Source organism: Tursiops truncatus, chromosome 6 (genome assembly GCF_011762595.2).
Source record: "Tursiops truncatus isolate mTurTru1 chromosome 6, mTurTru1.mat.Y, whole genome shotgun sequence".
NCBI classification, from domain to species: Eukaryota; Metazoa; Chordata; class Mammalia; order Artiodactyla; family Delphinidae; genus Tursiops; species Tursiops truncatus.
The window spans coordinates 22,742,855-22,768,168 of record NC_047039.1 but is presented as its reverse complement, the minus strand read 5'-3'; the positions used below and the strand labels follow the sequence as shown (position 1 = coordinate 22,768,168).

At 43.9% G+C, this 25,314-nt stretch overlaps 1 protein-coding gene and 1 pseudogene across 1 annotated transcript in view; both read right to left on the bottom strand.

Annotated features, from left to right (window-relative positions):
- SHC3 (SHC adaptor protein 3) overlaps positions 1-22,625 on the bottom strand; it is a 145,111-nt gene extending 122,486 nt beyond the window's left edge. Inside the window, exon 1 of the mRNA XM_019936230.3 lies at positions 21,147-22,625. Within this exon, the coding sequence (XP_019791789.1) occupies positions 21,147-21,602 (456 nt within the window). The 5' untranslated portion in view covers positions 21,603-22,625. The remainder of the gene's footprint in view (positions 1-21,146) is intronic.
- On the bottom strand, positions 1,007-17,821 carry LOC141278917 (keratin, type I cytoskeletal 25-like; annotated as a pseudogene).
- Positions 22,626-25,314: the final 2,689 nt, after the last annotated feature.

Sequence of the window (25,314 nt, the reverse complement as noted above, 5' to 3'; positions counted from 1 at the left end):
TATATATCTATATATAGATATAATGGAAATTTACTCAGCCATAGAAAAGAATGAAACAATGCCATTTGCAGCAACATGGATGGACCTAGAGATTATCATACTAAGTGAAGTAAATTGGAACAAAAAGGACAAATACTGTATGATATCATTTATATGTGGAATCTAAAATATGACACAAATGAACTTACTTATAAAACAGAAACAGACAGACATAGAAAACAAACTTATGGTTATCAAAGGGGAAAGGGAGTGGTGGAGGGAAAAATTAGGAGTTTGGGATTAGCAGATACCAACTATTATATACAAAATAGATAAATAACAAAGTCTTATTGGATAGCACAAGGAACTATATTCAGTATCCTGTAATAAACCATACTGGAAAATAATATATGATATATATATGCATATGTTCATACATATATATATATGTATATGTTCATATATATATATATATATATCACTTTGCTGTACACCAGAAACTAACATTTAAATCAGCTATGTTTCAATTTTTTAAAAAAGAGCACCTTCTCACAATTTTCAAGTCAACCATGCCCACTCTCCCACTTACATAACATGGCATGTAATTCTGTCTGGTATTGCTATGAAATAATTTCAGGTTCCAAAATGATTTGATTTAGTGATGCTAAAGTTAAGATTATTTGTTATGAGTTAAGATTATTTAAAGTTAAGATTATTTGTTATTTATATATATATAAATATATATATACATTTTTTTAAAGGAAGAAGGTTTACTGACTACAAAGAATTGACAGCATTTTCTGTAAGGTAATCAAATGAGTCATCACATTTGTACATGACGTTCTTCCAAATGAATGCGAAGATGCTATTGATAATGCTATTGATTGCCCAGAGAAAGGTTATATTTCAGTAACAGAAAGGCAAGAGGACAGACCTTTTTCTTAGGCTTGCTCATTTTTCCAGACAGATATAAAACACCTTCTCTTCTCAGAGAGTATTTGGCATATGCTCTCTCTTGTGTATCAAATTAATTGCTTTGAGATTTCTCCTCCAGGGAGTGGAGCCTGGTGATAAGTATTTTGCTGCTTTGGTCTACCTCCTCAAGGACTTTCTTAATCACTATGGGTTTGGCCAGATTTTGATTTGGTTTCCCACATTTCCAGATACATAATCTTTAGACTTGTAACCTTTGGACTCACAAGCCCCATCATCTCCACCGATGAGGAAACAGTAGGTCTCGATTTCTTTTTCCAGGTGGACTTTGATGTCCAGGAGCTACTCGCACTCCAGTTTCTGGCCCTCGGTCTCCATCTTGACCTGGTGCAGCTGTTCCTCCAAGGGCCCCAATCTGAGCCTGGATCTGGGCCAGCTGCACACAGTAGTTGCCCTTGGTCTCTGTCAAGGAACACTCCAGGGAGTGTTTCGTGGCTAGGAGAGACTGTGTTTGGACTGAGGTGGTGGCTCCCATATCCTCATACATCTGCTGTTGCAGTGAAGCACTGTTTTCATTGAACCAGGCCTCGGCATCCCTGCGGTTCTGCTTGGCCAGGGCTTCCTACTCAGCCTGCATGTTGTTCAGCAGAACCGTGAGGTCCACACCGGGCTGTACATATTTGAGAAAAGGAAAACTCTAGATTTCATCAATTAACTTGCCTAATCTACTTTATATGGGATTTTGTATCCTTAAAGTTATATATTTATAAGATTTCCTCTAAAAATAGCCTGGAGTTTATTGAAATGTTACTGTCCACACAAGAAGAATGGGCCATACTTAACAGCACTAATTTTGCCAATATCATAGATTCTTTTTCATTTAAAAGTTCATGGACATAAACTAATCAATGGTGGCAGAAGTCAGAATAGTGGGTACTCTTGGATGGGTCCTGACTGGCTGGGGCATGAGGAAGCCTGGGAGGACCTGGGAATATGCTTTTGGTCTTTGTCAGGTACTTGTGTGGGTGTGATGTATTTGTATATATATGGTGCTCTTTGAGCTGAACATTCAAGGTTGCATGGTCTACTATGTAGTCAACAAAAAGAATAAAATATCATTGTTTTAAGAAAACCCTCGGGCTTCCCTGGTGGCGCAGTGGTTAAGAATCCTCCTGTCAATGCAGGGGACACGGGTTCGAGCCCTGGTCTGGAAAGATCCCACATGCCAGGGAGCAACTAAGCCCGTGCGCCACAACTACTGAGTCTGTGCTCTAGAGCCCTCAAGCCACAACTGCTGAGCCCACAGGCCACAACTACTGAAGCCCGTGTGCCTAGAGCCCATGCTCTGCAACAAAGAGAAGCCACCACAATAAGAAGCCCGCACACCACAACAAAGAGTAGCCCCCACTCACCACAACTAGAGAAAGCCCGCACACAGCAACGAAGACCCAACGCAGCCAAAAATAAATTAATTTTTTAAAAAAATTAAATTTATTTATTTATTTTTGGCTGCGTTGGGTCTTCATTTCTGTGTGAGGACTTTCTCTAGTTGCGGTGAGCGGGAGCCACTCTTCGTCGCGGTGCGCGGGCCTCTCACTGTCACGGCCTCTCTTGTTGCGGAGGACAGGCTCCAGACGTGCAGGCTCAGTAGTTGTGGCTCATGGGCCCAGTTGCTCCGCGGCATGTGGGATCTTCCCAGACCAGGGCTTGAACCCGTGTCCCCTGCATTGGCAGGCAGATTCTCAACCACTGCGCCACCAGGGAAGCCCCTAAATTAATTAATTTTTTTAAAAACTTTAAAAAAAAAGAAAGCCCTCAAAGTCATTTTATTTTTAATAGTCAACTTTTTCTGATGAATGATGTATGTTCATTGTACAAAAATTTGGAAAACACAAACAAGCATCAAAAGATGAAAATCATTTCTAATCAACCCACCAGAATAACTTGGCTTTATAATAAATGTTGTTTGAAGCCCTGTAACAGCTCAGTTTCTGTTCCCTGGCTTATAGGGCAGCTGTCAAGCTCTTTATCAGAACCTATCAACTTCAACACTGACACTAGAAGCTATGGCCGCATAGACACCACACACCCACAATGCAACCTGTTTCCAGCATCCATGCTGCTTCTTCCCAGCAGCAAAAACCAGTTGGCTGGTTTTCAAAACCAGTTACTGGCAATTACCTTGTTATTCACCCTCCATGACAAAACCCATGCTGTTCATACTGCAGCCCCAAAGAAAATTTGCAGAAGCTTTGAAGCTGAGAACCCAAAATAGGCACCAGGAAGACCAAGCAATCACTTCCAGCTTTCATCCCATCGAGTCTCAGCCTCACATCCACCTCAGTGGCATCGAGAGCAGTGCTGCACCATCACATCCATCTCCTGGAATGGATTCACACGTTAGGAAGTTGAGCTGACACAGAGTTGGAGTTATAATCTTCTGATATGACAGTACTCTTTCTTGACTAAAGCAAATGAATAATCAATCTCTTTGACTGAAGACAGAGGTCATCCCTGACTCATGGAACTTTGGAGAGGTGAGCTCCAGATTCAATAATAGGGACACAGATGGCTCAAATAGCAAATTTTCAGGAAGCTTCTGTCACCTGCCAGGCACTGTGCCAGTTGCCCTACTAATGTTCATTCACTGCACTCCTCCTGACTACTCTATAAGACGATGCTGTAGTCACCCCCATTTCAGATAAGGGACTCAAGTCTCAGATGTACCTCTTCCTGATAGGCATCACCCTGTGGAAGGGAAGATTAAGAGTTAAGTAGAGTTGTCACATGTCCAGAGAACCCGGAGTACCTGCTGTTAAGAGTAAAGCGAGAAATGTGTCTCCGGTGCAGTGGCACAAAGGTCACATGACGTGAAGAGGTAGATGCCGCAGGACAGTCTTGTGGGAATAAATGGGTTGGATGTTGAGAGAGGTAACAGCCCACTTTCAGTTTCCCTATTTCCTTTATCAGATTCTTTTCAGCTCCCTTACAGGGAAGAAATTAGCCATTTGGTTCCATAGGAACCCTATGTCTTAACGTTTCCTTAGCTAGTGCGACAATTCTCTTTTAATCTTTCATCTCACAGGGAAAATTATTAATACAAATGCCATATAGGCTTTCATCAAAAGAGCCAGGATGTCATTGTAAATGTTAGCTGGTGGCGTGTGTCATCCATCTCATTTACGATGAGGAAGCTGAGTCAGAGAGAGGAAGTATGACTGGGGTTTGGTTAAAAGTAAATCACTGTGCTTCATTTCATCTGAAAATCACAGCAATGCAATAGGCCACATCTGCTATTCAAAGTCAAAGGAAAAGATGGAAGAAATATTCCCAAAATACATATTGGTATTATAGCTAAAGTCCTGTTCTAGTTCATGTGTAAAGGAGGCAAAGCTGACCAGCCCTCTTTATCCTATGGAGTGTGTCTCCATTCACCACTCTCATCCTCACTCTGACACTGAACTAGCTGCTTGGTCTCAGAAGATACATTCTCTCACCTTGAGCTTTCGTTTTCTTCACCTCCCACCATCTGAAAAAATAAATAAAAAGATCATTGGACAAGATGGCCCCTGAGGTCTGCTTAGCTTCTCTCTGTGTAGCTGAACCCCTTGTAGGCCTAGTGCCAACAGCCACCTTCTTCTGTGGGCCCACTCACAGGGCCTTGAGCCCCAGTCTCAGTACTGGGCCTCCGTTTAATTGCACCAGACTATATCTGGATTCCTGGCTTTGCATTCCACTCCTTGCCACACTCCCTTTGCCCGGAGCCTACCTCACTGTCCTGGCTCTTAGGGAGCTGCCACCAGCCCAGGGTCTGGACTCTAACAACTGAGAACAAGGCCAAGCTGTCTCGGAAGCCTTGTCAGGGCTACAGGATCTGTTGAAATAACCCCTTCTACATTCCTAGGATTGGTGACTTGTATCTTCTCTCTTTTGATCTTTGTCAGTCTTGCTGGGTTTATTCATTTTATTGATTTTTTTCAAAGAAACAGATTTTTGTTTTATTGACTTTTTTCTATTGATTTTGTTTTTCATTACATTGATTTTGCTTTTATCTTTGTTATTTTCTTATACAAAGCTGCTTGCTTTGGCTTTATTTTGTTCTTTTTTAGTGTCGAGCTAGATACTTGGATTATTGGTTGGAGAACTTTTTTCCAATGTAAGCATTTGTGGCTATATATTTCCCTCTTGGCACTATTCTAGCTGCGTCCCACATATTTTGATATGATGTAGTTTCATTTTCATTCAATTCTATGTATTTTAAAATTTCCTTTGAAATTTGTCCTTTGTCCCATGGATTATTTATAGGCATGTGGCTTAATTTCCAAGTGTTTGGATATTTTCCTGCTGTCCTTCCTTATTGCTTTCTAACTTGAATCCATTGTGGTCAGAGAACATAATCTGTATGATTCCAATTATTTTAAACTTGGTTAGATTTGCTTATTTTATGGCTTGAGGAATGATCTGTCTTGGTAGATGTTCCATGGGCACTTGATAAGAATGTTTATTCTGCTGTGGTTTCATGGAGGACTCTATGGATGTCTACTTGATTCTGTGGTTGATTATGATGTTCAGCTTTGGATATCCTTGATGATTTTAAGCACAGTAACCTATCAATTGCTCAAAGTGGGCTGTGGAAATCTCCATCTATAATTATGGATATATACAAGCATTTCTGTACTCATTTCTACTATAAGAATTAGTTCATATTACACACACGTTGTTGCACCATGCTCTTCTCAGCCAGAGATGCCTCTTTTCCAATAAACCATAATAAAATTCTAATTCACTGTTTTAAATGTCTATATGTTACTGCATGGTTTTGAATGCATCAGAACTTATAGCACCACTCTATTGTGGGACATTCACTTTGTTCTGTGGGTGGCATTATTCCCACTGATGATTCCACTGGCCTTCTTAATTGCAATTCTGAGTTTTGATGACAAAGGCTGATGGTTGGAAGTTCTCAATTGTTGAGTGGCCTATAGTAGGAGGGTGGGAGGGCAGAGGTGAGTTTACACTGAGCCTTTAGATAAAAGGAAGTGTGACTCTGAAAATCATCTGCTTGTAGATTATAACAAATAAGCCATAAAGAAAACCCTATCATCCTTTCTTGGAAAAAGGAGCAGCTGTATCTTAGACAAAGATGAATTTATCTCTGTCGTGTAGGCATATGAAATAAGGTCCAAATTATTCTCAGGACACAACAAAACTCTACAAACAGAATATACACCAACCCAAGCAATTCCACCAAATTCTTTACATGAGCAAAATCTCTTAAATGTAATTTACAAACTAAGATGTAAACAGATAAGAGAATCCAGGATATCGTGAGATCAGGACTGTTGACTGAGTGAGAAATGTTTAGCTTGGAGAGGAGAAAGTGAGGGAAATATACCTCCAGCTCCCAGCATCATGGAGGGAGGTTGCCTAGTGTAATCCAAAAAGGACCAGCAATGGACTGGTTCCCCCATTGAACAGGCAGCATCCTGACTCCAAGGGGCTACAGCCCCTGTTACCGACAAATGGCAGCCAACATCTCAGCGTCCCTTTGACTGTGGCCAGTCTGCAGTGGAATGTCTTCCCGCCGGCCCCCCCCCGCGCCCCCGCCCCCCCCCCCCCCCCCCCCGCAACCGCCCCGTCAAATGCCATGCCCACTCCCGCCTCCAAAGTGTCTCTCACTCTGGTTCTCCTGCTTGAACATCCTCCATCCCTCCACCTACCCAGATCTGGACGATCTTTCAGGACCCAGAAAAAAATCCCACACCCTCTGAGAAGCCTTTCTTGATAACTCCAGCCACCACCAATCTCTCACCATGCCATTAGCACCTTATTAAACATGATATTTTTTTCTGTCTTTTTAAAATGGAGCAGCTTTTCCTCCTCAACTGGATCACAAGTCCCTTTCGGAAAATCACCCTGTACCTCTTTCACAATCTACAATACCTTCCACAGGACAAGGCAAGTGACTGAGCCCTCAGAAAGTACTTGTTGATACACTCATTTTCCCTCATTCTTTTTCATAAATCCACGTGCTTTAATTAAAGGTGGGGGCACGTGGAAGTGTGCAGGAGTTTAGCTTTCTGTTTGGAAATGTCCTGGTGACATTTGGCTATACAATATTTTACCTTAATAATGCTTATTCATGGCTATCATTAAAGTTGATTATCTTACTGAAACCCTTCTGTAATTAGCTTTAAAGAAAAAGAGCAATAAAAACAAAATTCATGGGTCTGCTAATAAGGCTTCTCATCTATGGAACAGCCTGTAAAGACTTTGGGTGGGCTGTGTCATACATGCCAGTTCATGGAAAGAACAATCATCAAGGGATTTTTAAACAGAATGGAGTTCAAAATGTGCCTCTCTGAAGTTACATTCTTAATCACCAACCATATATAAATAGGCCCACAGGTCACCCTCCTCACCAGTCTCTTTTGTTCTGTCACATTCCCCAGTGTCCTACAGTCACCTTGATTCCTCCTTCTTCACGTGTTAAGTGTTTATCACTGGCTCTTTCCCCAGGGAAGTTTTGGGAAGAGCCAGCTGACCTCCTTTTCCACAATTCATGGCCTTCTATCACACATCTGTAAAGCCCCCTCTGGAGAATGATTTCCTTGAAAGCAGGGACCATTTAATTCATCTTGGATTCTCAGGAGCCCCAGCAATAGGCATCCAGTAGGTTCCCACTTAGCATGGATTGAATCAATGAACACAAAGACAAACCCACAGGGCTATGGAGATCCTAAGACGTGATCATTAACTCTGCCTCATACACTCTGCTGCTGAGTCTTGAAAACTAACAGTTATTTCAGACCAAGATAGAGTGGACAGAAAGGGCCCAGAGCGGGAGAATTTGATCTAAGACCAGAGTTGCAACTGGTTTGGGGAAAACAAGTTGTTTCATGTGGCTGAAATATTGGTGGTTGAGGGGCAAAAGATGAAGCTCAAGCGCTAAACTGAAGCCAAACTATGAAAGTTTGTGTGTCATAATAAGGCATTTGGATTGACTTCTACAAGCAAAGGCAAGCAACAGAGAGCTTTTCATTAGAAAGATGAGAGATATTTATTTTACAAAGGTAAATGATTCACCACATTAATAGAAAAAGGGTGAAAAATATATATTTATCTCAAATGCTGAAAACTAATTTGGAAGTTCATTTGGAAAACTAGGGTTATAGGAAATGTTTATTAACTTGTAAAAGTGTATATAATAGTAAATGTCCTCCTTTATAATAAGTACAGGAGACTGACTTTGTAGCCAGAAGTGAAAAAGTCACCTTCAATAAATGGATAAAGAAGATGTGGCACATATATACAATGGAACATTACTCAGCCATAAAAAGAAATGAAATTGAGTTATTTGTAGTGAGGTGGATGGACCTAGAGTCTGTCATACAGAGAGTGAAGTAAGTCAGAAAGAGAAAAGCGAATTCTGTATGCTAACACATATATATGGAGTCTAAAAAAAAAAAAAAGTGGTTCTGAAGAACCTAGGGGCAGGAAAGGAATAAAGACACAGATGTAGAGAACGTACTTAAGGACACAGACATAGAGAACAGACTTAAGCACACAGGGAGGGGGAAGGGCAAGCTGGGACAAAGTGAGAGAGTGGCATGGACATATATACACTACCAAATGTAAAATAGATAGCTAGTGGGAAGCAGCCACATAGCACAGGGAGATCAGCTCGGTGCTTTTTGTCCACCTAGAGGGGTGGGATAGGGAAGGTAGGAGGGAGATGCAAGAGGGAGGAGATATGGGGATATATGTATATGTATAGCTGATTCATTTTTTTATAAAGCAGAAACTAACACACCATTGTAAAACAATTATACTCCAATAAAGATGTTTTAAAAAAAAATAAAAATAAAAAAGTCACCTTCACCAATAGAATTGATTACTGTACTCTAGGTCCCATGAATGTAATAAGAAAAGAAAAGGTTAATATTAGCTAAAACTTATTGTACACACAGGCAAAAATATTTGCCCAAATGGAAAGATTCATGTAGAAGAATGTTCATTATTTTACAATCTGTGATAAACTGGAAACTATCTACATGTCTAACAATAGGGAACTGACTGAATAAGTATTAGCACCTCCTTGTATATGAATATTAAGCAAATGCCAAAAAGAATGAAGCAGAATTATAGGTACTAATATTGAAAGATTTCCAAAGCATATTAAATGAAAAGAGCAAGTCACAGAACTATGTATGTAGAATACTTTGCTTTGTGAAACAGAAAGGAAAAAGAAAAGATAAAAGAAAGGAAGAAAAATAAGTGTGTATGTGTGTGTCTGGAAATATAAATAACAAACAGGTGATGGTGATTACCTCTGAGAGGAAGAAAATTAGAAGGGAAAGCAGCTGAAGGGAAACTTTGAAACATCTAAGTAAGACTATATTTTTTAGCCAATTTAAAAAGAAGAGTCTTTCCCAAAGGAATCATCTGAAGACCAGTTAGTTTATTGTAATAATCACAGAAAGAAATGGTGAAGGCATGAATCAGGACAAAAGGAAGGGAAAAGAAGATCTGAAACCCTGTTGAGCAGAAATGATAGTTTAGTGACTGAAAAGATGTAATAAGTTTAGGAAAAGGAGGTATTCAAGGATGGCGATGAGGTCTCGAGTTTGGGAAGCAGGTGAGCCGTGACACCATTAACTGAGGAACAGAATGTAGGTGGGAAAGGTCATGAATTCAGTTTGAGACCTATTTCATTTAAGAGGCCATGAAACAGTGGATGGGCATGTTGGATGGTCAGTAAGCAATACAGACCTGAGCCCAATGTATGCCACTGCCCTTTGACACATGACACTGGTCCAAGCCACCTTCACCGCTCCTAATTGTCTCCGAACTGCCTCTACTTTCATTTCTGCCTTTCCAATCTGTTCTCCCCACAGAAGATAGAATAATCTTTCAGAAAATCTCCAGTGGTTTCCCACTGCACTTGCCTGGTGCTGGGACACCTCCTAGGTACCCTCCCCCTGACTCAATACACTAATTACATTGGATACAGTCAGTTTCTATCTCCTCCTCCTAGAATGCAGTACACATGCACGCACACACACACTCATGCACAAAAACACCTGCACACCAATCCCATCCATTTTCTTGGGTATCTAGGGCTCCACTTCCGTATCACCTCCTCAGAGAAGCCAATCTTGATTTCTGTAACCTCACTACCAATGTGATCTCCTGGTATTTTCTCTCATCTGTCTCTACTACTGACACTGAAAGAGCAGGAAGCATGCTTATTTAATCACCTCTTTATCCCCAACTCTTAGGACAGGGCTACCCCAGAATGGCAATTCAATAAACACTAGTTGAATGAAATAATTGATTAGTATATTGATGGAGGAATAAATTAATAATTAGAGGGTAAGTCTGTTCACAAATAATCAGAAATAAGAAAAAATAAAGAGGAACCTGCACAGCAGATGCTGGGAGTCTGGGAGAAAGGTTGTGAGGTGACAGCATCAGGTGAAAAGGAGTTTTTGATTTTATAATTAGGGGGTCACCAAGGAACCTTCTCCAGACACTGTCTGCGGATCGGGAGCAGCCAATTGTCTCACGTTGGTGTAAATAAGGTGAGAGAAAGTGAAATGAGGAAGGAGGGGGTGGGAGAGGGAAGAAGGGATGCTTGGAGGGGAAGCTGTTTTAGGTACAAGAAGCCTAAGGATGAGGTCCACAAAAATAAGTCATATTTTTTTAAAGGTAATACTCAAAACTCATCACTTGCTAATCATTGTGTGACATGTTACTATCGTCTACACCCTTGAAGTTGAGACTCTGCAAAGCTGTGTTACTGCACATCCTTTCCCACCTCCCAGTGGAAGCAGGGTATAACTATTTATACTACAGGAACTGGCAAACCCTATAAATCATGACGTTTTAGTCCACAAAGCCAGGTGTTAACGTTTCCCCGCATAGCCCTTCCCTGGGAGCCTTAACCAACAGATAGCACAGGAATGAGGGTTGGGGCGGGGGAGGCGGGAAGGTATTTGCAATAAAAGGACAGGAGTTTGTGGGCCACACTGGAACATCAGAACCCCCTCTCCTGGCCATCATTTGATGACTTTTATTTTCTTCTCCCACGTGAGTAAATAAGTCTCTCTGCAAACATGGTTATTATCTATTACAGGAGTTGCTACTTCCAGCAAAAAAATCACAGCTCAGTCCTTTAGATCATGCAGCCACCACCGCCTCACAAATAACCATCCATAAAATAGCAGTGTCTCCAGCTCAGGGACCAGGAGGAGAGCCTGGAGGGGGCAGTCCTGAAGGAGTGAGACCAGTGGGACCGGTGAACTTGTTACGACCTCCGGTGATGACGTTAGGTGTGACACCATCATTCATCAGGTGCAGGAGGCCGTTCCAGCCTCCATTCTGGACAAGTATACAAACCACAGACACACACTATTACCACTGGTCCTATAAAGACCTATTTCACAGCTCTTCTGGTGAGTAGGGGGTCATAGTTCATCTGTCTCGTATTCCAGGACCTTAGTTTGAGGGTTAGGCTTGAGGAATTTTTAAAGGTGTCTCCATTTGGTGCCCACAGAAATGGTAAAGAAACCTGAGACTCTTCCAGGTGGGTTATTTTGTCATTTCTTACTCTCATCTCCATTCTTCCAGAGAATATGAATCTTCTTAAGTGTTTGAGTCAGCTAGTGGCCACTCTAGATGAGACTCCAAAAGTTTGTGTACAGCCTGTGATGGTAAATTTCACGTGTTAACTTGGCTGGGCCACTGGGTGCCCAGATACGTGATCAAACATGATTCTGGGGGCTTCCCTGGTGGTGCAGTGGTTGAGAATCTGCCTGCTAATGCAGGGGACACGGGTTCGAGCCCTGGACTGGGAAGATCCCACATGCCGTGGAGCAACTGGGCTTGTGAGCCACAACTGCTGAGCCTGCACGTCTGGAGCCTGTCCTCTGCAACAAGAGAGGCCGCGATAGTGAGAGGCCCGCGCACCATGATGAAGAGCGGCCCCCGCTTGCCACAACTAGAGAAAGCTCTCGCACAGAAACAAAGACCCAACACAGCAAAAATAAATTAATTAATTAATAAGAACAAGTCACCAAGACCTGCAATTAAAAAAAAAAAAAAGATGATTCTGGGTGTTTCCGTGAGGGTGTTTTTGGATGACTTTAGTATTCAAATGGATAGACAGACTGAGTAAAGCAGACTGCCCTCCCTAATGTGGGTGGGCCTCATCGAATCAACTGAAGGCCTGAAGAGAACAAAAAACTGACCCTCCTGGGAAAAGAGGGAATTCCTCCTACCTGATGGCCTTCAAGCTGGGATAATGGCTTTTTCCTGCCTTTGGACTCAAACTGAAACACTGGCTCTTCCTGGGTCTCAAGCCTGCTGACTCACCCTGCAGACTTCTCAGCCTTCATAATCACATGCACCAATGCCTCATCACAAATCTCCTTCTATATATATGCACATCCTATTTGTCCTCTTTCTCTGGAGACCCTGGACTAATCCACTACTATAAAAACAGTTTGGGAGAAAACCTGTTCCTAAAAGGATCATCTGGTTGCTAGAGGAGAACCCACCAGGGCCAGGAGGTAGGGTGGTCCAGGGGAGCCTGAGCAGGGTGGGTGTGGAGGTACAGCTCCCACCCCATCCCCTGGGGGTGTCCATCAGAGGCATCTCCTGAATCCCAATGTCATCACCTCTGAAGGAGAAATCACAGAGGCTGGCCCACCTCCTCTGCCTCGGGGACCACAGAGTCGAATGCAGGGATGTTCCAGGGCCTGTGACCCTGACCGCGCTCTGCCAGACTTGGAACCGCTATTAAGCCTAATCCTGCAACTTACTCATCAGAACCTTGAGTTCTGTCAGTGCTGATGTGGGAGCCCCCCCAGCTCCGCAGGATTCAGGAAGCGGGAGAGGGGTGTCGATGGCTGTGAGCTGACACCTGTAGAAGCTGGCTACCGGGCACCTTTTAGATCATTTCTCTTTTTTTTAATGTTGATATATTTTGTATGTTGTATGTATGTGTGAAAATTTCCACAGCAAACGTCTACATTTTATAAAGAAAGGTTTACAAAAGAACCATGATGTCTTGTGACATCACAAGAGTGACATCTCTGCTGCCAGCAAGAGAAGGTGGCTGTTCAGTCTCTGTCTTTCGAGTCCATGACCGTGTTTCTCTGGGGGCCCTGGGGCCCATCTGAAGACAAGTCCCAGCCTCTGGAGGCTGCCTTTCTCTGCCTGTCCCTCTCATCATTCCTGTCTTTTAGACATAATTCAGTGTCGGCAGAAGCAGGCTGTGGGGACTTCTGCTTGAACAGGTCTCTGCTCAGGAAGATCAGAGGATCCAAACTGAGGTCCGGAGGGAAAGGAAGTGAGATGGATGTGCCAAATCCTAGGAGGTAAAGGGCTCTTCAGGATCCAACATGGTGCAGCCCAGTGGTCCCAGCAGGACCGAGTTGCGTGCATACACTGCATCCACCTCCAGGAGGACTGATGTGTCGTGAAAGGGGCTGGCTCTTCCACACAAAGAACACTCAAAACAGTTATGTTTTCATTGTTTTCTCCCAAGAGGTAAAAGCATTGTTACTCCCTCTTTGGGGGAAAGCATAAGGGACCCCGATTTTATAGTGTTTCTGCTGAAAACCAGGCTAGGGCTAGTTTTCCATCAAGAGAGCTAGAACTGTGTTGTGGTTTTTCAAGATGTTTTTAAACGGAAGGTTTCTATATGGGCAAATAGTATTAGAAATGCTGAATATTTGCAAAGCAAAAAGCAATAGGATTGAACCTTATCTGTCGGTCGCTCTAGAATGCCAAACAATTATATTTAATTGTCAGAAGGATCCCAGCAGAGAGCACTACTGGTGGGAAGTTGGGTGAAAGTCAAGTTCCACTGAGTTTGCAGGTTTGATACAAGTTTAAATTCTTAAAATTTAGAAAGAAACCGTTGCTGCTTTTTCTGCCCATTCAATAGACAGAAGTGAGGAAATGCTCTTCTGAGGGGCCTTCACTTTAGAAAAACTACACATTTCAAATGACACACTAGGATGGCTTCAAGTCTAAAGTAAGCAGCCAGCGTTGGGAATTCTCTGGCCGTCCAGTGGTTAAAACTCCACGTTTCCACGGCAGGGGGCACTGGTTCAATCCCTGGTGGGGGAAGTAAGATCCCACATGCTGTGGCCAATAAATAAATAAATAAATAAATAAATAAAAATAATAATAAATAAAGTAAGCAGCGTTATAACAACAAGCTCTTTGGACATTCTTTCTCAGAAAGCCTTGGCTTTGAGGGGGTTCAGATATTCTGATGCCACTGGGCATCAGGAACACCAGTGATAAGGTGAGGCTCCAGTCCCTCAGCTCTCCCTTCTCTGCAGCTTCTCTTCCAGCATCTAGGTTTCTCTACAGCTTCTGCAGGAGATGAGATCATGGCTAGAAACCCAGATCTCTGCAGGAAGGTGGTAGAACTTGCCAGACCTCTCTTGTCGAGAGGCAAGGCAAGTCTGAGCCCAGAATCTGAGGGCCAAAGACCATGGGTGCCCTGAGCTGCCATCATCTGCCAAGCAAGAGCAGAGGCTGATCCGAACCTGAGGCACCGCACAGAGTCAAGAGGATGCAAGGGGATGCCAGCTCCCCAAGAAGAGCAGCAACTGGTCCTCTCCTCCCAGGCATATCAGGGGTGCACATGGCACCTTCTGCCCACCAAGGTGAAGAGCACAGCATTGCCTGAGCCATGGAAACTCCGTCTTTGGCCTGGCATCTTGCTGGAATCCAGTGGTTCTCATGGAGATTCCTGGCCCCCCCACCCTCCAAGTTTAACTAGTGCCGTTCTGTTTGTTTTAGGGAAACCTCGCCAATCCTAGTGCTGGGAGGCACAGACTGACACACAGCAGCATGCCACCCTGGTGGAGGGGAGGGAAGAGGCAAAACCACATGGGGACAGAATGATTTGTTGTTTCTTTACCTCAACTGAAAATCAATACTTATGAATTTGCAGGACCAAAAGCAACTTGTAAGATTATTGTATGATTGCACACACACACACACACACACCACACCCCACGGTCAGCATCCATCCTGTTGTGCACTTACACACACACACACAGAGTTAACATCTACCTACTCAGTAGGCCATTCTTACACTTAATGCCTCCCACCATAAAGACATTCTTTATCCACTGCATATTGTAGATTTCTTCTGCTAAAATTCTAATTTTTTTCTTGTCCTTTACCCAGGAAATATGCACAACTGATCATTTCTTTCCATTTCATATGAAACTATCTTATTTCTTTTTTTTTAATAACATCTTTATTGGAGTATAATTGCTTTACAATGGTGTGTTAGTTTCTGCTGTATAACAAAGTGAATCAGCTCTACGTATACATGTAATCCCCATATCCCCTCCCTCTTGCATCTCCCTCCCTATCCCACCCCTCTAGGTAGACACGAAGCACCGAGCTGATCTCCCTGTGCTATGCAGCTGCTTCCCACTAGCTACCTATTTTACATTTGGTAGTGTATATATGTCCATGCCACTCTCTCACTTCGCCCCAGCTTACCCTACCCGCTTCATGTGTCCTCAAGTCCATTCTCTACATATGTCTTTACCCCTGTCCTGCCCCTAGGTTCTTCAGAACCATTTTTTTCTTTAGATTCCATATATGTGTGTTAGCATATGGTATTTGTTTTTCTCTTTCTGACTTACTTCACTCTGTATGACAGACTCTAGGTCCATCCACCTCACTACAAATAACTCAATTTCGTGAAACCATCTTATTTCTAAATTAAGTAATTCCATTTAACTTAATTTGTCCTTGGGTATTTTCATTTAAAATGCTGAATCCTCATTGTGCTTCTCTCTGAACCCCACAAAACTTTCTGGGCAGCAGCACCATGGGGTCTGGCCCTGGCCCGGAGAAGCACACCCTGATACAGCGGTGCAGCCCAGAAGCCCCGTTCTTCCAGATGCATGAGGTGCAGGAGCAAGGAACTGCCCCAGCCATGACACCGCCTCCTCCCCCATGTCACAGGAGCCTGGCTGAGCTTGTGCTCAGCCCACCCTCTACTTCCTGCGGCCCCATGTAAAGGTCCAGAGAGGCGGGCTGACCTCTTGAGCTCCACACTCTGAGGTGGCCAAGTGGATCTGGGGTCCCAGTGTCCAGGCGCCCCCCAGACCCTCCACGTCCAGGCCACGTCCCTGCTGGGAGACACGACAACCAAGCAAGGGGCTGCAGGCTTCACAAACCCTTCAGGATGAGCCTGTTGGCTGGAAAGACAGCCTCTTACATGTTTTACATGTTTGCTGCCCAAGTGTCCCATTACCACTACTTTGCTTCAATGATATTCATCATGTATTCCCCAAAAGCTGACATATATTCAAAGACAGAACAGAGTGGTAGCGTAGAAGAGCAAGAAGTCTACTCTTTGTGAGATTAAAGTTTCATCAAAAGCTTATCTTTTGGAATTATTTTCTCTTAAACATGAATATAAAAGCAATGAATGAAATAATCAGGTATTTCTGGAAATAAAACATTTACTATTTTCTAATGACCCTGTCCAAAGTCATTACATGTTGTGTGTGTGTGTGTATGTGTGTGTGGTGTATGTGTGATGTGGTGTGTGTGTGTGTGTGTGTATGTGGGTGGGACAGGGTATATGTGTGTGTGTGTGTATGTATATGTGTGATGTGTGTGTGTGTATATGTGGGGGGATAGGTTATGTACGTGTATGTGTGTGTGTGTGTGTGTGTGTGTGGTATATGTGGGGAGGTGGGCTATGTATGTGTGTATGTGTGGTGTGTGTGTGATGTAGTGTATATGTGCACACACACATTTAATGCATCTGTTATACTTGTGTCACATAAAAAAAGAGATGTCCAGATCAAATTAGTAATTTTGTCTATTAATCTCAAAAGAGTTTCTTAAACTGTTTTTCAAACGATTTAGACAATTTACATGTAAGCCACCCATTTATGAGATTTTTCAACAATTTTAAGAAAAAAATCAACTTTTAAAGTTGTCTTTTACATCAAGGAACAATTTTTTAATCTAAAATTAAAGCAAAATTCAATCAGTCTCACCATAATGATATATCATGGCTATACTTGAAATAGCTTTGTTGATGACAGTTTAATATGACCTTAGCTCACAGTTATCAAAAGAACACAACGTTAAGAAAAAAAGTTTAGATATTTTTGCTAAGAAAAAGATTTAAAATATTTTTAAAGATAGTGAAAAAACTACCAACTGAGAATAAATTTTAGAGTACAGTTAATAAAGACCATCTAGGGCTTCCCTGGTGGCACAGTGGTTGAGAGTCCGCCTGCCGATGCAGGGGACACGGGTTCGTGCCCTGGTCCAGGAGGATCCCACATGCCGCGGAGCGGCTGGGCCTGTGAGCCATGGCCGCTGAGCCTGTGCGTCCGGAGCCTGTGCTCCGCAACGGGAGAAGCCACAACGGTGAGAGGCCCGCGTACCGCAAAAAATAAATAAATAAATAAATAATAAAGACCATCTATAAAAAGCAATAGAACATTTATAAATAAAATGAATAATTTATACCACCCTAAATATCATCAGATTTGCAAATGGGGGAAACAAAATATTTTTTAAAGAGCTCTTGTAAAAACAAGGATTCATTCCAAAAGAAAAACAATCCAGCATACCAGGAAATAATTCAGTAGTTCTCTGTTAAAATCTCCTGTAAACAGCTCGTATCATAGAGCTATTATCAGTAAAGATATAACACTCTTTGCAGACCAAAACCTCAGCTGTCTGAGGGAGGCATCACGGGATTTATGGACACATAACCTACTTTCTCACTGTGTTGCTGGTGATCAGCGAACACTTGGGCCTCTTGATTCTTGCCATGGGCACTCAGGTCAGTCCTAAATGTGGTAACTTTTATCCTGTTTTGAGTCTGTGGCATGATGTGCTGTAAAGAGAGCCCTTCTTTTGGGGAACCCCCCCCCAGGGCTGCCAGCTAGCCCAGGTACCTCCCACACAGTATTGCCTTCCGCTGCTGGGGGGCGGGAGGTGTCAAGGCTGAACCTCAAGACCACGCTTGTCTTCAAATGGCTACTCCACCTCAGCCAGTGCCTATTTTTAAGAACTGACTCCCAACTGTTCATGTCTATCTTCCCTTCCTAAACTGTTCTCTCTGTGGATCTGCAGGTGTCACACCCAAATAGCGCCTTTGGGACCTGCTAAAGACGCTTATCAGCCCCCATGGGCACTCAGGCTCCTTGCCAGCTTGGACTTTTAGGCAATAGAATTTGAAAGTGGGTAGCAGCGTAATCAACACTTGTCTGTATCAACACTTGTCTGTATTTCTCTAGGCCTTTCAAGTTCAAATTTAAAATAGTTTTAAAATAGGGTTGTAATGAAAATATTCATTGCTCTTAGCTGTTACGATGTTCCTTTTCTGTCTATAAAGGGCATATTTTCTTGTTCTTTCCCTTTTCTGTCACCAAAAGAAAAAACCCAGTGTCAGGCATACTTAGGCAGGTACAAAGGTGCTGCCAGTGGGGTCTCCTGATGTAAATAAATACAAACCTGGAGGCTGCCTGGACTCTTCCTTATCTGCATACCCTCATGCTGCTATTAAAAGCAGACTCAAGTGATGGCACGAAGGACAAATTAAACATGCTCTGAGCTTGGAATTCTACTGCTGCTCAGGTACTTCTATTTTTAAATTTTAAATCCTTCATTAATTAATATTACAACCTGCTGTTCAAATAGTTCGATGTTTCCTAATTGATCAAAACCAGCCAGACTTCGGGATTTTACAATTTCCACTTTCATGTAAGTAGATTACGTTAAAATATTTTTGAAGAATAAATCTGTGTGCAATATCTTAATATTGTCTGTAGGTAGGTATTTCTATGAGGCAGGAAATCTATAATTATACAGCAGATGAATCTTCCAGGAAACTGGAAAACATTTGGGGGTTTTCCTTAATTTAGAAATACATTTAAATCAAAGAGAATAAGAAGTTCTTTCCCAAACCCTAAGCCTTTAGATTTTGCAACTGAGTTACAGGCATGTTATAAAGATTGCCCCTTTCTATCTACCAGAGATCTTTTAAAGTAAGGATACCAATAAAACTATTTACAAGTCAGCAAATAATACCAAATTAAGTTTTTTTCAGTTTTGTGATTTTTCAAGAGAATAAGTTCATGGTTCTAAATTCAACATGGGCAATTCAGAAATGTGTACCAACAGAGGGCCACGTGATATTGTGAATCAAATGTGCACAGAAGAAATTGTCCTTTAGTGTCTGGTCTCCTTTGCTGTGTGATTTCAAACTTCTCCAGGGAAGCCTGAGCGTCTTATGTTGCCGCAATTCACCACTGAAGATGGGCCAGACCACAGCAAGGGGCACTGACCGGGCCGTGCTATATGCCCCCAGGTCACTACAGTCTCATGGCACAACAATGTGACCTGAAATCCAGAAGGCTCTGGGCAGACCCAGCCTTCTGCCTATTTGAGTGTTGCTGCTACTTCTGCGGGGTGTGTCACAACCTAATGGCCCAGCAGAGCAGACTAGTTTTAGTTGCTCATCCTTCTTCAGCCACAACTGACATTTAGAACTGGATGTCTGCCTTCATCCTTCAAAAAGCAAGAGTAAAGCCCTAAGCAAAGTGAATGATTTCTTTTTTTTAAGGAACACTTTAAAGGCATAAGTTTGAAAATTCTCCCTCCATTTGGAAACTACCCTCTATGTGCAACATGACAGGTATAAAAAGCTTTGCCAACATCCATCTATTTCAAACGTAGGCTGTTTTTTTCTTTAGATAGCAATTATACTAATATGCCACGTAATATACTCTGGCATCACCTCTTCACCTCAGAGTTGTCAGGGATTTTTGTTTGGTTTTGTTTTTTCTTTTTTTCTTTTTGTTTTTGGCTCCTGGTTATATAATTTAAAGAAGAAATACAAGAAGAATATTCTTTTATAATAAACTCAACCTGCTGTGCATACTTTATGCTGATCTTTATCCCTTTTGTAAAATACATTATTAATCCATTTTCAGAAGTTAAGAATGAAGATGAAATTAAAAAGCAGCTTCAAAAGGAGAAAAGGCCCATGTTTAATACTAATGATCATATTCCTTTGTCGGTACTTTTTAGATAGTTAAAGATAATCCACAAAGTTAACTGTTTCCTTTAATATTTGGTTCAAAATTACCAAGCTACAACATTTTCCCTGGGGATGTGATCTGTAGAATTTTTAAACTGGATCTGTAGCCAGTATGTATTGACTAGATGGCCTGCAGGTTTCTCAATGGGGTTGACGACACTGGAGACAGAGTTTGAGTCTCATTTCTTTTTAAACAAAAAGCCATGCCTTGGAGTGACCAGTCTGAAATAATGTAGTTTTGACCCCTTCCCCCTGTCTGTAGGCTATCTGCCCAGCTGGAGAACGCTGTGGTGGCTCTCTACTGCCCGGCAGCCAGGAGGACATGATAAGCATGTGGCAGGCCAGTTGAATGCGGCTGAGTATTTGTTCTTTAAATATCATAGAATACTTGCATAAGGGAAGAATTTTGTGGACTACATCCGGCGTGATTGTATAATTCCTTGTGTTGGAGGAAAAAAATCTCCTTTCCAGCCTGTGGCTCAGCTCTCTTTAGCCTATTTAAATGGATGACTACAGTCCCCAAGGAAAAACAGTCCCAAATTCTCCTTCTGCTGCTGTTAACCAACACAGTTAGGTATGGAATGAAAGGCAGACACTAAAGCTGGGTAAGAAAGTACGACCCATCTGGTATAAAGCAAGGACAGCACTTGGCCTGCACTGAAAGGAGCTGGAAATTCTTGCTGTGGCAGAAATGAAACCACCTACCCTGCCGCCTGGGGCAAACACAGCAGAAGTAGTGACACCACCTGCCTTTCTCATCGCAGGGGCTGCCCAGTTCCTCCAAGTATGTTCACTGTACCCTAGGTAGGCCTGATGCACAGTTTCCAAGGATAGTGGTCCATGCGGAGAGGGGTACTGGCCGGACACATGGCAAAGCGAGGTGGCAAAGGCATGCCAAAGGAGCGGAGCCAAGGGAAACCAGGACAGAGTGAGGTCACCGATTTCAAACCGTCTCCCAATGGATGCGCAACGGGCGCTTTTGCTGTGCCGGGTCGCCGCAGCCAGGCGAGCTGACTGCGAAGGAGTGACCTCCCGGCCTCCAAGGCGACCCACTGTGCCGGACGCCCCTTCGCCCGGGCTTTCCCACCCGGCAGCCCGCGCCCGCACCCACCTTGACGACGTAGGTGACTCCGGCCCCCAGCACCTGGTCGCTAGCGTGCGGGGCGCGGGGCGGCGGCTCGTCGCCTGGTCGGCCCTTCCTGGCGGCGCGCATGGCCGGGGCGCGGGGGCCGGGGGGCGCGCTGCCGTCCGGGGCGGCCAGGCTGGGCGCGCTGCAGCTGCCCGAGAGCCGCGCGCCCGCCCGCTCCCTGGCCGCCGACAGGCCGCGGAGGCCCGAGCTGGAGAGTTTCAGGTGGGACACCTTGTGGAGCAGGTGGCCCAGGCTGCCCGGCCCATCGTCGGGCGCCCTGCGCAGCGCGTCTCCGGACACCAGGTAGGGGGCCGCCGCCGGGGCCGCGCGCGCCGCCGAGACCTTGCCACCGCCGCTCACCGACAGGTTGTGCAGAAGGTCATCGACCGATGTCACCGAGTCATTCCTGAAGCGATTGTACTTGGTGCGTGGAAGCATGCCCCTCCGTGGGCTCGCCGCATCCGCCCGGGCGCTGCAGGTGCCGGCCCCGGCGCGGGCTGCCGCGCATAGCAGGCGAGCCGCGGTCCCCGGGGCGGGACGGAGCGGCCGGGACAGCCGGCTGGGGGGCGCGAGCAGCGGCGCCGGTCTACCACCGCTAACACCCCGCACGGCCGTGGCCGCGCAGCCCCGGCCCCGGACTCGGCTGCTGAGGGCGGCACGTTTGCTTTGCAAAAGTCATAGTTTCCTCTGATGAGCGCCCAGCTGCTTGGGGCTGCTCACAGCAAAAGCATGACTCACTCCGAGAGGAGACCCTTCTCAACAAAGGCTCGGTGAGCACTGCAAATCACTTCCTGTAGCAAAAAAAAAAAGAAAGAAAAAAAGAAGAAAAAAACCACATACACCCACTGACAGCACACTAGAGCCAATCAATTCTCAAATTTCCTTTCTCTACCTTCCCAGATATTTCCTTCCAACCTTTGGATTTTCACCTCCCCATCCCCCGACCCCCCTCAGCATTTGTGCCAGAGGTAAATCCAGTTCCTTCAGATGATCAGATGAACTTTCTGAAACCCATTATTCTATGCTAGGTTTTTTTTTTTTTCTTCCCTGTTCAGCCCATCTGTGTGAGCCTGGAAAAGTGTCTGACGGCGCAGCGTTAAAATGTGACGAAGGATTTTTAAGAATAAGATCTTCAGCGGATCCTCATGAATTCTGATTTGGAAAGCAGCAGGAATTGTTAAATAGCCAAAAAAAAAAAAAAAAAAAAAAAAAAAGAAGAAGAAGAAGAAGAAGAAGGGGAAACATTCACTCCCAGGTGAACATAAAATACCAATTTCCAGGGTACTTTTTCTTTTCAAATCAACAGAGCAGCCATGACAAGTGCCTTTGTGGCAATGCAGTTCCTCAAAAAAAAAAAAAAAGAAAAAAGAAAAAATCTGCATAGGAACTTCTGCCCAGAGCCAGTGAGGGTCTCTTCCCTGCTAATTTACAACAGTCTTTCTCAGCCAGGGTTAAGTTGAAAACCTACTTCCGAAAAAGAAGAGTGCTTCTTTGATGAATGGCAACAAGCTCCAGAAATCCATTCCAAAAAGGGGGCTGTGCTTGAAGCTTTATTCCAACTGAATGTGCTCAAGCTCTGGAAAAATGCCTAAAAACGCTACAAATACATTTCAATATCCCTTTAGTTGCTGCTTGCAACCCTGCAATAAGGACGGAAAAAAAAATGCAGCTGCTCTCATTACACATCAAATCCGCAGAAAAATGCCTTATCTTCAGGAGTCAGACACGGGCTGCAAGTGAAAAACACAGGCCTCCTTCCTGTCAGGCAGAACAGAGCATTGCCCCCCCCACCCCCAGAAGGTCTACGGAGGCGCAAACCCACTGACCCCTGTCACCATGGGCTCTGCCGGTCTTCATTGTCTACTGAGAGAAGCTGCCGACACAGTGAAAACGCTCCCTGTCCAAGTTTCCCGGCTACTTCTGTGCAAAAAATGAATTTACCTCTAGCATGTTATCAGGTCACCCTGAGTCTTCTCACACCCACGACTAGACATGTGACACTTGAGGCACCGAGCCTTGAAGAGCTTTATGGAACAAGGTGTAAGGAGTGCCCCTGATGGCGGGCCAGGTGAGGCCCGCTGCAGGGAAGCAGGAGTGCAGAGGAGCGGCGGCCCCCCTCCCAGGGCTGCAGGCCTAGCCGAGCAGCCGCATGGCACTCATTTTTTTCCTTCCCCTTGCTGGCATAGCAACAGCAAAGGCACACCCCAGAGATGATGGTGATGCTTATCCAAGTCCCCCAAAATCTAAAGCAAAACTGCCCTATCATGCCCAAACCGTGATCTTCATTAGAAGCAGACAAAAACAGCAAAATGTGAATGAAATGCTGTTTGTGTGAATGAAAGGGCTAGCGAGCGAGCCAGCGTTTCTGTGAATGAAGCAGGGCCTTGCAGCCGGCGCCAGGCAATCCCCTGGTTCCAGCGGACTCAGCCAATGAGCATCCGCCCTGATGACTCATTCAACAAAAGCTTGCTCAATAGTGGAAGATTCCATTTCAATCAAAGGCGGGATCTTTCATCCAACGGCAGTGTGGGAAAAAAAAAAAAAAAAAAAAAGCCAGCTTGATTACAAAGATGCAGGGAGGAAGGAGACCGCTGTTACAAAGAGAGGAAAAACTAGTTTTTCCAAGGAAATTCAAGAACCATTGGATAGGTATGAGTGTGAACAGGATTGCCCTCTTGGAAGTGAGCTGTGCCCTAAAACTTTCATTCAGCCATTCACTTACATCAAGGAGCAACCATGAATGTGCCATTCTGTTCAGCATTTATTATGAATGTACAGTGAATGCACATTCAAACCTAGGCTCCTCGCCCTTGATTCTTTTTGTGAAAGGAGTACAGAACAGGCATGCACGTTCTGAGTCTCCAAGGAGGAAAAAAAAAAAAAAAGCTACAATGTTAACCCTTCAGCGAACAGGAGACTTTTATTTCTTTTGTTATGATGAAGCAAGTAAAGGGAAATTGACCATTTTAAAATGTAAATAGCAATATAAATTTACCACATGTAAGAAGATACATAATCTAAAAGTGTGATTAGTATTTTAAGAATACAATAGTACAGTAAAACCTCACTTCAGGAAGATGGTATCAGCATTTTGGAACATAGGAGAAAAGCAGAAAGACAATCCCAAAGGCTTCTTAGCAGCAAAATAGAAGCTGCAAGCCCAGCCAAGAAGCCCCCCGCCCCCCACCCCTGACAGCCTTGTGGGCCCTCACTGAGGGCTGTTACTGCTTATTTTAGACATTATCCCAAAAGCCCGAGTATTGAGTTTATCAGCCTGTGACTACATAAAGATGGATGATGGATGAAATTTTCATAGTCTGGTGACACAGACAAAAACAGAAAAAAAGGAAACCATTATTAAGTCAGTCTCGAGAAAGCCAGGCAGCCTTTCCAGAATATTTCAGTTTTTCTTTTTAAATCTATTCATTTAAAAGCATATTGATTTTCCATTGCTGCCATAACCACAAAATCAGTGGTTTAAAACAATACAAATTGGTTATCTCCTGGTGCTGTAGGTCAGAAATCCAAAATGGCTTACATGGGGATAAAGTCAAGATGTGGGCAGGGCTCATGCCTTTTGGAATTTCTGGAGAAGAATCCTTCTCCTTGCCTTCTCCTGCTTCTAGAGACTGTCCAAACAGGTATTCCTGAGGATGGGCCATAAGTTGGGCTCTGAGGAGTGTGGCTTTGCCCCATAGAAGGTTTCTTTCTAGCAAGAGAGGCAGAAAATTGAAAATTAATATTATAATGCAGTATGCTATGTAAATGTTTTAACATGTGTGAGATACAAAAATTATCCAGAGGGGGCCATGCTGAGCTTGGCTTAAGGATGTCAGGGGTGACTTCAGTGGGGAGATGACCCCCCAAGCAGAGTTTTGAGGGACTGCTGGGATCTTCCAGGTAGGCTGAGAGGAAAAGGTACTTTGGGAGGAGATGCTGTGTGGGGAACAGCTCAAGGCTTGAGCGGGCTCAGGATTTCCAGAATCCTGTGTAGATTGGTTGGGCTGATGTGGAGTGTTGGGAAGCCAGGCCACTAAGAGGGCTAGACCTGGAGGGTCTAGGAATATCTGGTAACTTCCTCAAGATGCTCAAGCAGACCTGCAGTGGCTTGAGAGGGGTGACACATTCAGGTTTGCATTTTATGTGGACA